General features: G+C 38.7%; 1 protein-coding gene across 4 annotated transcripts in view; it reads right to left on the bottom strand.

The window, feature by feature from the left end:
* Positions 1 to 437: 437 nt before the first annotated feature.
* The window catches only part of Polr3D (RNA polymerase III subunit C53), a 53,246-nt gene continuing 38,850 nt past the window's right edge, over positions 438 to 14,833 (bottom strand). For all 4 annotated transcript variants that reach the window (XM_083112091.1, XM_083112080.1, XM_083112097.1 and 1 more), the window contains 2 exons: positions 3,682 to 3,825; positions 438 to 1,906 (listed from right to left, as the gene is read on the bottom strand). In XM_083112091.1, the coding sequence (XP_082968217.1) occupies positions 1,778 to 1,906; positions 3,682 to 3,825 (273 nt within the window). In that variant the 3' untranslated portion in view covers positions 438 to 1,777. The remainder of the gene's footprint in view (positions 1,907 to 3,681; positions 3,826 to 14,833) is intronic.

Raw genomic sequence — 14,833 nt, 5'->3', positions numbered from 1 at the left:
TGTCTTTATGGTGCAAAATATGTGTTAACAATAATATAGAAGAAGAAAATCGCAATTCCAGTGAATAATAGCGATTTTACGACGTAAAAACTATGAACGTATCGAAATATCTCAATCAAGATATTTAGTACTCGAGGGGTTGCAGGTAAATATCTCAATCAAGAAATTTGGTAAACAAGAGGTTATTATTAATGAATATGTAAATTTTAACTTCTTTTCCCGACTCCTAACTAAGAGGACATAAGTTATGAAAGAATTTGATGAGTAAAACTTCAGGTACATACACGTTATTTAAAGTTTGTTTTTGAAGGAAAGGATGTGTTTCTTAGCTTGAAGTGCTAATATTTCAACCTCTTCATTTATTAAATATTAAAAAGAATGAAATTTGCAAAGCATGAAAGTGTATTCAGTGCAGGGAGAACACCAGACACATGCGCAAAGATACGAAAAAAGTTATGTTCAGAATTCTTTACTATTATGCAATACTATAACAATAAGCTCCCCAATATCAGTTTTACATCTTATATGTAGTTACTTATTGACAAGTTGTATCACTTGTGTTCACTCTTTAGCGTATTTAAGAGACAGAAAATAAAATCATCAAAGAACACATAATAAAAAATGTGAACATTTCTCTCACACATAACCAGCACTGTCATACAGTGAAATCTCCTACAAGTAGCAAATGTGTAGTTGGAACAACAATGCATTTTTATAATTAAGCAAATTTTCATTACAGCTTCAAAATTTGTGTCCTATACAAGTTTACTGAAATCCAATTTACTACCAAATTATGCTTTGACCACATAGTATGTGCGTGTACACATTGACAGCAAACATAAAAATCACAACAACAACTTTTGTGACAACTTGTAAATGCAACAAAGGTATAGTAACTTGTCAGTTATGCATGCTTTCATATTACCACAGTATTGAAGGTAATGAGTACAGGCAACAAAATAATAAAGCTTAATGTACAAAGAAGTTTTATATAAACTGGGTACTAAATATTAACAACTGAACATAAATAACTATATTATGAACTGTGAAACTTATTGCATTTCAAAATGCTACTTTTCTCCGTTTGTATTATGTACATATTACAGAAAATAATAGCAAAATTATTTGTCATCTAAATATGTAAATCACACAAGAGGTGGTAGATTTTATGTCCTGTAGTTAAGAAACACTTTAGTTCAAAACAAATAGAGATACTTTTTCACTCTGGAATGACATGAAAAATTATGCACACATATATACATTTTTTAAGGGGAAAAATAATCACATACAGGATTATGTTTTACAAATTGTCAAGCTGGTTTTAACTTATATAACATCAGGTACTAGAAGTAGAATTATACATGGGTTCCTCGGAACATGCGTATTACAGTATAAAGGTGTAAATTTTTCATGGAAAAAAAATATTATGCACGGTATTATACTTCTCCAGTGTTGTATTATGCACAGTATTATACTTCTTCAGTGTTATATTATGCACAGTGTAATACTTCTCTCATTATTTACTGCTTGAATTTCTGCAGTATCAAATATAAACTCATTATCAGAATATACCCATACAATAATTCTTAGTTCAATCCCTGGTTTATACATTTGTAACACTGATGATAAAGGGTAACAGCAACCAGTACAAAGTACAACTTTGAACAGGAAGTATATACCAACAAACTCCTCCTTCTGTAAACAGCTGATCACAGGAACTCGAGTTAATTGAAATGATTTAACTGCAGTTGCAAGCATTAAATAATTTCTACGTGTGTTATCTGACACCCACAATTTTCATCATTGCTTCCCAGTCTGGTGAACAAACCAGCCTTGACTTCACTTGTCCGAGGATTTTCATGTCTCCAGTTCTTGTATTCTCATCAAGATTCACCGACACCAATTCCTGCAACACAATATGACTTATTATGATGCAAAATCTAGAAGGTACGTGTAAATTAACATCTTACCTTGCATTACCAGCTTTCAGAGTGGCACATGTCAGGAAATTTTCAAAACAATTCAAAGTGTCTAGGGGTAGCTGCCTGCACATGGGGTAATTGAAACATTAGCCCTGCCTAGTTCGCTGGCCTTTTTGACACTAAGTGTACTGCAGGTGTATCCAGGTGACAGGCTGGTGCAAGGAAATGATATTCAACCAAGTAGAGGAATATCAGTGTTCAAGTTCAGAGGATTCAACAAATACCTGTCTGCTGCTTTAACATTGTTTTGATTAGTCAGCATGCACTACATGACTATACACCACAAACTACAATGCTCCAAAACATAGTGTAAATGGTGCAGACACCAAATACACTACTAGACACAAAATCAACAATTCGGTGTTGGTGTTGCACCATGTAACCAATTAGACACATGAGGGTAGAGAGAGTCAAAAACTGCAGCGAACTAAGGGGCTATCGCTCAGTTTCGAAAAGTGCGTTTCACATAATACAAACTGAACCAAGGCTTTCAAGGTTTGGTGAAAAAAAAAACAAAAAAAAAACAGTAAAGTGCTCCCCTGTGCTTAGCACCACGCCATGAAGACATATAGGGGGTGTGGGGGTAACACCTCACACTTTCTTGATCCGGTCATGAGTGGGGGTGATGTGATCAGCATCACGCCCCTGACCGCCTTTACCCCACCAGGGTTTCCCCCAGGTACCCATGTCATTCGACGATGGGTGGGCGCCAAGGGCCACTTCCAACGTTAGAAAAGTTCCTGGATTTCAACCGGCCGGGGATCGAACCCGGGACCTTGAGCATTGTAGTCCGACGCATTACTGACTGAGCCACCGCGGATCAAGGTTTGGTGAGCAATATAAATTCACATCAAAGAAATATTAAAATCAGTCCATGAATGTAACTGTAGCAAGCTTTAAAAAGGAAAACAATGCTTTTCGAAAAGTATGAACCTTTAAGAGAAGAGGTTACAAACTGTATTTGAACTTGATTTGTACCATGAAATTCATTTACGTTTCATCATTTGTGTAACTCACTAAAAATGTGGTCCCAAACTTTTTACGCCCGACCCTGTGGCCGAGTGATTAGCACATCGCGCTGCGACGCCAAGGGTCCCGGGTTCGAATCCCGGTCGGGCTTGGTTGTTTGTGAATGTCCATTCATCAATTTCATCATTTCATCACTCATCCCCATCTTCGCAAATTAGCCAAGAGGCACAAAACGCGAAGTAAAATAAACTATATCAAATCAAATCAAACCAAACTTTTTACCATCTAGAATCTACTAAACTGACATCACTCATAGCAGCAAATGCATTGATACCAACACGTGTCAATCAACAATAAAAACAGATGCAATTATTCTTGATTGCAGTATGCTGTCACGTACAAAAAATATGACTAATCCTTTATTAGCATTATTAGGTGCTACACACAAGGGAAAACTACAAGGAGTTGTAACATCAAAGAGGGTAACAAAGAGAAAGTGTTGATAATCCTTTTTCATGAAAAAAGTCCATATTTATATCATGCCCCTTTGATGTTCAGAATAATTTGAAAACTTTGTGAAGTCATGGATCCGACACATCAACGTAATTGGAAAATATGATGACAAATAAACATTCTTCAATTGTTACATTGTAATTTGTATCTCACTTATTAAAGTGATTTAATTTAAAGCTGTGGATCATAAATCGTCAATATTTACTTTAAATCTTACCTGTAAAAATTCCACTTGAGTTCCTATATCAACATGCAGAATGTGATTTCCCAGAACAAGACGGGCTCGACCTGACTTCAGAATTTGGAGTTTCCCTAAATATCCATCAGGAAGATGCCTCACACTACAAAACTGGTCTTCATCCTGCCAAAGAAAAAAATACTTCAATCCTCTTTATGCTTTTACTTGATTTCTATATTAATAATATGTATTCACAATTACAAACCTTCAGTTTCATGCATTATTTATTCTCTGTGTGCATCCTAAGATCACACAATGATATGATCACATACATGCTAAACAAGTACATTCAACAAGTTATTGAAAAATTTACCAAACTGCTTACCTCATGTTTACTCTGTATGCAATGTTTGATTGTACACTAGTAAAGAGACTTTTTTTTTTTTTAAAAAAAAAGGCAAATATGTAAACAAATGATGAATGTGTAATATATTAAGTTTAGGGACCTTCAAGACCTCAGAAATGTGATTGTCATACAAAAAATTATTAAATATTGGTGAGAAACTTTTATTCTATTTCTGTATGTTCTCCACATTTTCACATACAGAATGTAACTTTTGTACAAAAAGCAATAGACATGAACCTTGTGGTGAGTATTTCCTTTGTCTATGTGGATGTTTTTTAAGCATTAACCTTGATACGCCTTGATTATTTGTAACACGAATATGTTTTATTTGTTCGTTAATTTCACAGAAATCGGTTTGATTTATTTGTTTGTTATAATATTGTTGTTTGTGTCAATGTTAAATGTATAATTTTTGGATGTATGTTGACGACATGCATTATCGGAAACGAAGCCATTTCCGGTAGCATGAGAAAAACTAGAACTGTCTAATCCTTTGTTGAATCCGTGGCCAAGACAACAGAATGTCAGAAGATTGAACGTTGTTCGAGTCGTGAGAGGTGATGTGTAATATTTTAAAAGACACTGTTATAAACAAAAAGCAGCCACCTATTGTGTTGTTATTTCATAAGTAAGTATAGTAGTAAGTTTGTGGTGACTGTTGAAAGTGATATAGCTTTAATAAACGTTATACAGTAAAAGTTAGTAATTTTTGTACCTGCACGTCCTGAGAATGTTCAATGCAGCAATTAAGTAAAAGAGAGTCCCATAACTCTACTACACAAGGGGATTGGGCAATTGCGGTGACGTAGTAATCCAGTGGCATCACCCAAAAGGAACATCACAACCTGGCATTTTCGGCGGAACACTGATGTCAACATGTTAGCATAACGCTAACACCCCCATTTTTTTTTCAAATTTTGTTGATCTTTTTTGGTTCTCTATCATTTTTTGGTCATTATGTGAATATACCAGTTGTTTCATCACGTTCAGTGTACTGTGGCCCATCAACATTTCTTGTACTGTGGCACATCAACATTTCTTTTTATTTGATGGTAATTTTCGATGCTTGATACTTCACTGTTGCTCTCATGATCACTTATGCTAGGCTGCTCCACATCACTATCTTCTGAATAAAGAATATCGCACTGCTCCTCACATACACTTTCATAGTCTCTATCATATATTAACCATTGCAATATATGAGTATTGTCCATCATGAAAAATGTCACTTAAACACAAGAAGACCAATAAAATTCACTGAAAAAAAAAAGAAAAAAACTGTCCCACAGTTGGTCAACATGTGAGCGTTACGCTTACATTTTGACAATATGTTGATGGGATCACGGCACAGCTCCTAATAACAGAAGGGAACGTTCCACCCTATTATATTTTCCCAACCGTAACAAAACAAAAGACAGCTAGTCTGCATCTCAAAGAGCTTTTGTATTTTACAATAGATATATAAGCAGATGAATTTCAATGTTAGCGCAGTGCTAACATGTCGACCAATGCTGGGTTAATTAATCAAATGATTCTCTACATGAATATTTTGAGGGGAAGAAAATTTACTAAAGTGTAAAAAAGTTCTTGTACAAAATAAAGATACGAGACTAAGTCTAACCTACATATCTTCTTCTATGAAAAATTTCAAATTTTTCATTTCAAGCGGGCATACATAGCCAGCCAGATGTCAGACGCACCTGGTAGTGCCCTCTGACATAACCAGTGTTGTAATTTTTTTTAAAAAATAACATACTTTTCATGAATATATCATAATTAACTCCATAAACCATCCTGTAATGTACAAAATGTATAAAAATTAGGGCTGAGCCAATACCACTTTGAACTGATACCAAACCCAATACTTGAAATTTGTAAAACTTTTAAGCTGTTCAAAATATTAATCAATATTAGTGTGTAAGTATTGTGATCCAATTGCATGCATCAATTTGCCAAGAATTTTACAATAGTTCAGTTTTTACCAAAACAATTGGTGCAAAATAGAAAGAAACTTTGAATTTTGCATGATCTCCAGGATAATTAGATTCAGAGAGTGTTGTGCAACATTTTTTGTTGGCCGCATAAGATACCAAAATGCGGGAAAAGTATTGGCTGGTTATTGGTAAATAAATTCCAACCGATAGTTTCTAATTCCGATACCACTAGTTTCGGCCAGATCCAGTGGAGAGAACTCAATCGGATACGTTCACACGAACGCGAGCTCAGTGATTTCTTTTGCCGAATCGACCAGAAAAGTAGGATAAAATGTGTTTTTGAAAAGTGTTTTGTGTGTGTGAATGTGTAAATGAAAGGAACCTGCAACTCCTCAGCACCAGGGTTGAGTGGTGAGTACTTTTTCTAATGAAATATTTCTGTATATGTTGAGATTCCGGTCAACAGTTAATCCTATACGTGGAAGGAGCTGATGTGAGCTGGGTGCGTAGAGAATGGACTTTGTACCGATAGTGCTCTCTTGTTCTCGTGCCACGTTATGTTATGGACTCTGTGGAGGAAATAAACAATTGAACAGAAAACGCAGTTTCCATGTCAATAGAGAGAAATCTCAGATCATGCCCCAAGGGAGGGGCCGGAATCAACCTACCCCCAAAAGCTCCGAACAGTCCAAACGAAATGACACCCCATCCTTTCACATTGGAGGCCCGGTGTCAGTGATCACGTGTAACCACGAATGACAAGAGGAAGCGATCTCCTGAGATAACCAAAGAACCCAGGAAGAGGAAAAATTGGCCCCAGGAGAGAATGCTGAAAACTCCCTTCCCCCACTGGAAAATGTAAACAATATGGATGCCTCCATCACAAATATAGAACCGGATACTCTCCCAGAAACAAGTGCAATTCACCTGGGAATGTTCCTGAAGCTATCCCTGGAACTCAATAGCCTGGTGTCCAAAGACAAGAACATTACGGCTGACAAGAGAAACACTATCTTTGAACTAATAGCTAAGATGGGACAAATCCATCATGATGTAGTGAGCGAAAATAAATCACTCAAAACAGCCTGCAAACTCCTACAGGAGAAATCCGGCCTCTCTCCAAAACATATGCACAAACGGCAGCTACACCCCAGAATCCAAGCACTGAGAAAGCGGCCCAAATCGAGAGAACTGTAACTAACAGCAAATTCACTGTATTCATGTATGACGTCGACAAGAAGAAGGATGCCAAACAAATACAGCAGACTTTTACAAGGACCATTAACCCCGTCCAGAGATGAGTATATATGGATATATATATATATATATATATATATATATATATATCCATATATACTCATCTCTGGATATATATATATATATATATATATATAATGCATAAAAGCAAGGAGGGCCAAAAGGGCTAAGTAAAAATCAAATAAGGTAAAAGGAAACACTCACCGGACAGTAGGAAAATTCAAAATTTTCGCTAATTTATAGCATCATCGGTGTGAGAAGAAACAGAAGACGGAACCGGAAGTTGGGGTCCTGCAGAGTTGCCAGGTCCCCATTGAAGAAGAAGCGGTGCGTAGAACGAAAAAAACACTGTTTCGTCACCAGGCTCGTCGTAAACTGTGAGTGTGTAGGATGAGTTGGGAGGGAGGGTGGGAGGGTGGGTGAGGGTTGGGCATTACTGGGTGGCCTTGAACCACTCCACCTGGCCTGAACAAGGCCACCCAGTAATGCCCAACCCTCACCCACCCTCCCAACTCATCCTACACACTCACAGTTTACGACGAGCCTGGTGACGAAAGTTTTTTTCGTTCTACGCACCGCTTCTTCTTCAATGGGGACCTGGCAACTCTGCAGGACCCCAACTTCCGGTTCCGTCTTCTGTTTCTTCTCACACCGATGATGCTATAAATTAGCGAAAATTTTGAATTTTTATACTGTCCGGTGAGTGTTTCCTTTTACCTTATTTGATTTTTTTATATATATATATATATATATATATATATACACACAAATAATGAAGGAGACAGTAAACACTTACCACACGAATAGAAATAATTCAATATTTCGCGATCTGAGTCGCATTTTCAAGAAGGTAGATAAAAGATCGACGACACTTTGAGAAGGGGCACAGAATACTGACCGTAGCGTCTCTACGGTCAGTGTTGCCAGAAACAGTTGAAAGGAGACACGAAATACTTTAGCCAGTGTTTACTGTAAGGTGGGTGGGTAGTTTCGGGGAGGAGAGGAAAGAGTTACTGGTTGGCTAGGTTGAGTCCGGGGGGTATAGTGGCGTGCATGCCTGCTATATAGGCCCTTTCCCATCGCCTGCGGAAAGATGTGTCAGAGCGGGGGGGTAGAAGGTGGATGATGGCAACACGGAAGCAGTTATTGAAGGTGGTGTTATGGCTGTTGGTGTGGATGGCAACTGTGATATCGGAGTTTTGGGTGGAGGAACGGTGGAATACCTATAGTATATGGTATATACCAGTGCCCTAAAATAGGAGATCCAAAAGTCTGTATTCCTTGCAAATTAAACAAGAATGTTTGCAGTGGAAGTGAATGCCAAACGCACAAAGTGCAACTTCAGAGACTTATCGACAGAACCAATTATGGATAACAACATTAAAAAACCTAGAAAAAAGCGCAACACCCTGTGCTGTCGAAGATGCAATGCAGGGAGAGCAGCGGCATACCGTGCCAGAAAGATGCAGGAGATAAAACGAATTTTGGATGCAACGACAGCGAACGACCAAGGGTCAAACTCTGTCAAACTATACATTGACTTTCTCAATGATGTAACACACTGTGGAGAAACAAATACTAACTTTACACTCAAACAAAATCCACACCTGGGAATATATAACCTTCACCTTGAAAAAGACTTGCACACAAATACACCTCTTTTCAACCCTCGTTCTACCTCATCTCCCTTTTAGCATCTATTTCATCCCCCTGAGCCAGTAATCATTACAACTCTTCCAATAACCCTGCCACAATCACCCCATATGAAACACAGTTTCTCCTCTTCCCCTCTTATGCCCCTCTTCAATTATTAGACGAAAAAATACTCATTCAAAACCCTCACATTACAAATCCCGAAACTTCGGCAAGCGTCACCCACAACTCAGAACTAGATCCCAATGCCCCCATCTTTAAACCAACCCACTCGTACAGTGAATATTTTTGTCAACCTAACTTGCAGGTACCTAATCTCCCTTCCCCATCAAGCAGAATAAACGGAATCTCGCCGCAAGAGACTCCTAACCAGGAATCGCACTGAAACTTGAACCGGGAGGAGAGGGTGCCCCCTCCTGCACGAAGATGGAGAACACCAATCCGACACACTTATACCAAGATTTTGAGAAAATTCTCAGATTAAGCTGCTTAGAAGAAAGTGATACCCTGGTAACAGCCTTACGATTAATGATCAGAAACAATCACCCGAAAGGGAAAACAATTACCTTCCCTTTCCTGAGGCAGTGGAAGGATGACATTGAGATCTAACAACATTCCAACTGATGCAGAAGAACTGCTTGCGTTGCTGGAAACTGCTTTCGCTCGCCGAGGTGAGGCCTTGTGATCGATGATGTCTATGCTGACTTTGTGAGAGCACATGGGAGAATAGTATTCATCGCCTCCAAAGAATGGCCACACTGTTTCCAAATGGCAAGGCACCCATAGAAAAACAATATATAAGCATCGCACAGGCAAATTTAAAGGGGGCAAAATTAGCCACAAATGAAATTTTGGATTTTGCTAAATTGCACAACATTGACGTACTTGCGCTCCAAGAACCGTATACATGCAAGAACAAAATCCCTTTTGTGCCAACTTACACAAAAACTATTCAGGACAACGAACAATCTACTGCAGCAGTCATAATATTAAACATAAAAACAATACCAACAAAAATAGTACAACACTCAACCAGTCATATAAACTGTGTTCAATTTTCAAATGAAATTCACTTTCATTTTAATAAAGTGATATTTTCAGTTTAGTGAAAATATTAAAAAATTTTTGAATAAAATTGACGATGCCTGCAATGCTTATAAAAACTTAGAAGTACTCATGACAATGGATGCAAATGCTTCATCCCCATTGTGGCACGGAGATAGAACCAATCCAAATGGTGAAGAGATGGAGGACATCATTGCGGCGAATAACCTATTTATAGAGAATTTACCTGGAAATTCGCAGACATATAGAGGCAGAACGGGGGCATCTAGCAACATAGATGTCACTCTCATGAACTGCAACCTATCGGGGAGGATAGAAGAATGGAAGGTCCATGATATGAAGGTCACCAGTGACCACAATGTAATAACGTTTAAAATAGTCCGAAATGTTGTATGAGAACAATGTGCAGAGCCAGGAAACTGTATCAAAAAACAAAAATAAACTCATTTAGGCAAATTAACTTAGAGCTCTACAGGAAGGATAAAACAAAATACGAAGAGGAATTAAAAGACTTCAAAATTAATAATTGGACTAACTTAGTGAATCTTAAACTGGAGAAGGATAAATGGGAACTTCCCTACAGAATAGCTGCAGGGAAAATAAAATTGGGCAGGAGCTTCTCAACCCTACAGAAAGAATGAAACTTTCACAAGCAACCTAGAAGAAACAGCCAAATTATTACTGCAGAAACTCCTTCCGGACGACACGGAGGAAACTGATAACATATCCCACAAAAATATAAAAACAAGAAACTTAGAGGAATACAACACCACGCCGATTCTGCCTTTCATCGAGGAGGAAGTCTTAATGTAACTAAAGTAACTTAAAAGAAGAAAATCACTACAACCTGACAACATACCGGCAGAAATACTGCAAATCGCCGCACAAAATATCACTCCATTTTTGATGTCTCTCTTTAATCTTTGTCTTGTCACAAAAAGTTTCCCTGAAATATGGAAACAAGCAAACGTCATAACCATAAAAAAAAGATACGGATAGAGATGAAACCGCACTCAAATCATACCATCCATTACGTCTGATATGCATTTTGGGCAAAATTCTCGAAAAGTTGATAACAAAACAGCTTTTAGAATTCCTAGCCCTACGAAATAATACTGGAAACCAATACGGATTCACTTCTGGAAAATTAGTTCACAAACAGAAGAGTATTTATCAACCTACCCGAAGGAAATCTATCGAAAATAATGAAAAAGGATGTCCACAGGGTTCCGTGCTGGGCCCACAGCTATGGAACATCAACTTTGAACCTTGCTTGAGAATTCTCAATTCTGCACGTGAAATTTACAAATCTAAAGGGAAAGCTCAGAAAAAACCGGAACCCCCAGATAAAACTTAATAGTGCACCAATTAAAAGAGTAATGGAGGCTAAATATCTAGGGGTTACCCTAAAGAAAGGGATGTTTTTCACCAAGCACATAGAAGATATTACCACGAAGGGGGAGGCAATAATGAATAAATTGGCAACATTAGATTCCAACAATTATAAATTGCCCCCCCCCCCCCCAGTGATCAGAACGTATCTGTTGTCTATTTATAACTCAATAATAACATACGGTGCATCCGCATGAGCTAAATTTCTTAAGAAAAAAACATAAACGCAAGTGCTAAGATCTTTGAAGAGGAAGGCAATGCTCAGACTCACCGGCACCTTTAAAACCACACCGACTCAAGCATTATTCGTCATAATGGGTGTCTTACCAGTGGACTGCCTAGTCAAAATAAGAGCGTTATCGTTTCATTTCAAAAAGGAGCACAAGAGGCAGATAATGGAAATAATGGGAAACTTTTATCCCACTTTCCCGGAACTAAACAGGTTAATCAGGAATGGCAGACAGAGTGGAAACGTAAGATAGGGGAAGGAGACTGTATCAGTTTATCCCAAATATGCAAGAATACATATCACAAAATATTTTCCTACCAACAAGAGGCCTAGTGCACTTTCTCACCGGGTACAGCCCGTATGGATCGTATCTAAAGACATTTTGGAAAAGGGAAACCGACTAAATAACATACACCCCTAGAATGAGGTAGACACTCCGGAACACCAAGTGTAATTTTTTCCCACGTCCAACGAGAGAATTATGCTCGCCAGGCAGGCTTTACCGGACACGAACACCTTCCAATTGCTGCATGGTCTGCACAAACACAAGCTCAATGAACTAACCGACCTATTCTCACAGGCTGAGTTAAAACGATACATGGAAGAACAAAAAAGACGACTGCCACCCCCACCCCCCTCCCAACTCAAATGATTATCCAGGCGGCAACATCAGGCCCCTCCCCGGGGACCACCCTCGACCACACAAGGAAGCCAAGCAGAAGTGGAGGAAGCACCGGAGGAAGCGTCGCGAAGTTGGAATCTCACCACGTCTATGGGAAGACAGGAAGCGGTGGCTAGAGGGAGAACCCAACCACCACATCTATCTGGAGAAGAGCACCAGCGTTACATTTAAAGGATTCGGCCCAGATAAAACTAATTAAAACTTAAATAAATTAAACTAACACCCCTATCCAACATTGTGCTACATGTGGCAGAGAAGACAATAATCACCCAGCCAGAGTTTGCGCATATAAGATACGGAAGATATGCCGATGACACCCTAGTCATTTACAAACAGGAAGAGGACTTAAACCATCTCCTAACTGCCCTCAACAACATACATCCTAACATAAATTTCACCGTTGAAACGGAAGAAAAAGGCCACCTCAACTTTCTCGACCTAAGCATCCAACGACACAAAGACAAATTCATCACATCCGTATACAGGAAACCAGGTTCGGGCACCCAGTACATCCATGCCAAATTCAACCACCCACCAAAACAGAAAGCTGGAGTATGGATGAACTTCTACAGAAGAGCCTTCACACACAGCTGCACAGAAGACGACCTCCAAGATGAAATAGCATGCGTAACTGAAATAGGACTAAACAATGGTTGCACCGAATGCCAGCTATCCATGTGGTGTGCAAATGCAGAAGCCCAGCTCAGACACCCACGAGACAGTGATAACCCGAACCAAAATTCCAAAACCAAATGGATCGCTTTTCCATACCACCCCACCACATCAGGCAAATTCGCCAAGGCCCTCAAACCCTTCAACATCCGACTGGCACACAAACACATATCCCAAATCGGAAGAGCACTACCCAACTTCAAGAGATACTACCTACCCAAACTTGCATCCCTGGGTGTCTACAAGGCCACATGCCAATGACACAAAACCTACATTGGGAGAACCATCTGCACTGTCCAAGAACGGGTTAATGAACACATAACAGATAAAGACACACCAAAATCAGTCCTATCTCAACACCTCCACTCCACAAACCACACCATCGCCTCGGTATCCATACTTCACCTAACCGGCTCTCTCATAGCAAACACTGTCAAAGAAACCCATGCTATCATCCAACAGAAACCAGCACTCAACCTGGACAATGGACAGGAACACTGGACTTGGTACCCAATCCTCAAAAAGATCCCCAACCTGAATAAGAAAAGATATGGTGTGCATACTCAACCCCCCACCACCCAGCCACACGGGGAACAGGAACTGCACCGCACCGAGCAGCACAACCCAGCCTCCCAACCACCACCCGGCAGTGCCACCTGACAACAGGAAGCAGACGACGCAAACCAGGATACACATGCCAGCGCTGCCGAACGGGAGAAATTGCAACTAATGCCACCCGGGAACAAACAAAGCAGTGACGTGGTACCATCTCCGCTCCAGATGCTGTACCCTTAGTGAATGAAGACAGAGGATCTTCGAAATTAATAGGATTTGACTATTAAATTGTGCAATGTGTAAATACGAAATTTCTAAATTTCACGTAAGTAACAAGCATGTTTGAAAATTTAGAGTTTCTTGGGATAAAAATAGTAAATTAAAAAAAGTAACCACAAAAATAATACAAATACATACAGACCCTCTAATCTTTTTGTATTTAAACAAACTTCCTTCTAACTCCCGAGAGCTTAACTCCCGAATAACCACAATACTTTTTCAATAGAGGGCACACTAAACTGGCATAAAACATCCCAGACAAATTGCTGCTGAATACCAGTTTCTCCCAAGAGACAAACTCAAGTTAGATAATGTTCGAATCTTATTGAAATACTTATCTCCTTGAAAATGTATCATTAAACTGAGTAACCAACTAACAGTAACTTCATGAGTGCTTGTTGTATTTCATTCATGTAATTATTATAACTATATTTGTGTAATCATATTCTTTGTATCATATCATTTTGCAATATTAATCATAATTTTATCTATTTAAACTCAGATGTTAATATCTTATGGAAAATGTACGTAAATAACATACACCCCTAATATTAAAAATATATAATATCAATTCACAAATGTCATAAATCAATAAATACGTTCTGGACACCAGAATGGTCTGAACAATCTTGGAGAGAAAAAAGAGAGAGATAATAACTAAATAATATATGTAACTGAATTATCTATTCTTATTATATAGGGTGTCATTTTAATGGCGCCCACGGACTACAGATTCGTATACAGGACATCAAAACAAACAACTTTTTTTAGTAACATTTTTCATGTTGGTGCGTCGATTCAATGCTACAGCTGTTCAAAAAAGACAGTTTTGCCGCCTGGATGCTGGCAACCCAACACAACATTTGATCGTATCTGTGACGTCATTTCTGTAGACCGAACATCATAGCCTACCAGCCAGAAGATCAGCAGTCATCTCAGGGGAAGGGGGAAGTGACCCAATGATATGAGAAATGGGAAAAAACGTATTCAAAATGAAGTGTCAATATCGGATTTTGTCTCAGGCTACATGCCAAATATCAACAACAATAAATTTTATTGGACTTACA

Source organism: Lepisma saccharinum, chromosome 1 (genome assembly GCF_977018435.1).
Source record: "Lepisma saccharinum chromosome 1, izLepSacc3.1, whole genome shotgun sequence".
In the NCBI taxonomy this organism is placed as follows: Eukaryota; Metazoa; Arthropoda; class Insecta; order Zygentoma; family Lepismatidae; genus Lepisma; species Lepisma saccharinum.
The sequence above is the reverse complement of the archived record's forward strand: the minus strand, read 5'-3'. Positions and strand labels throughout refer to the sequence as shown.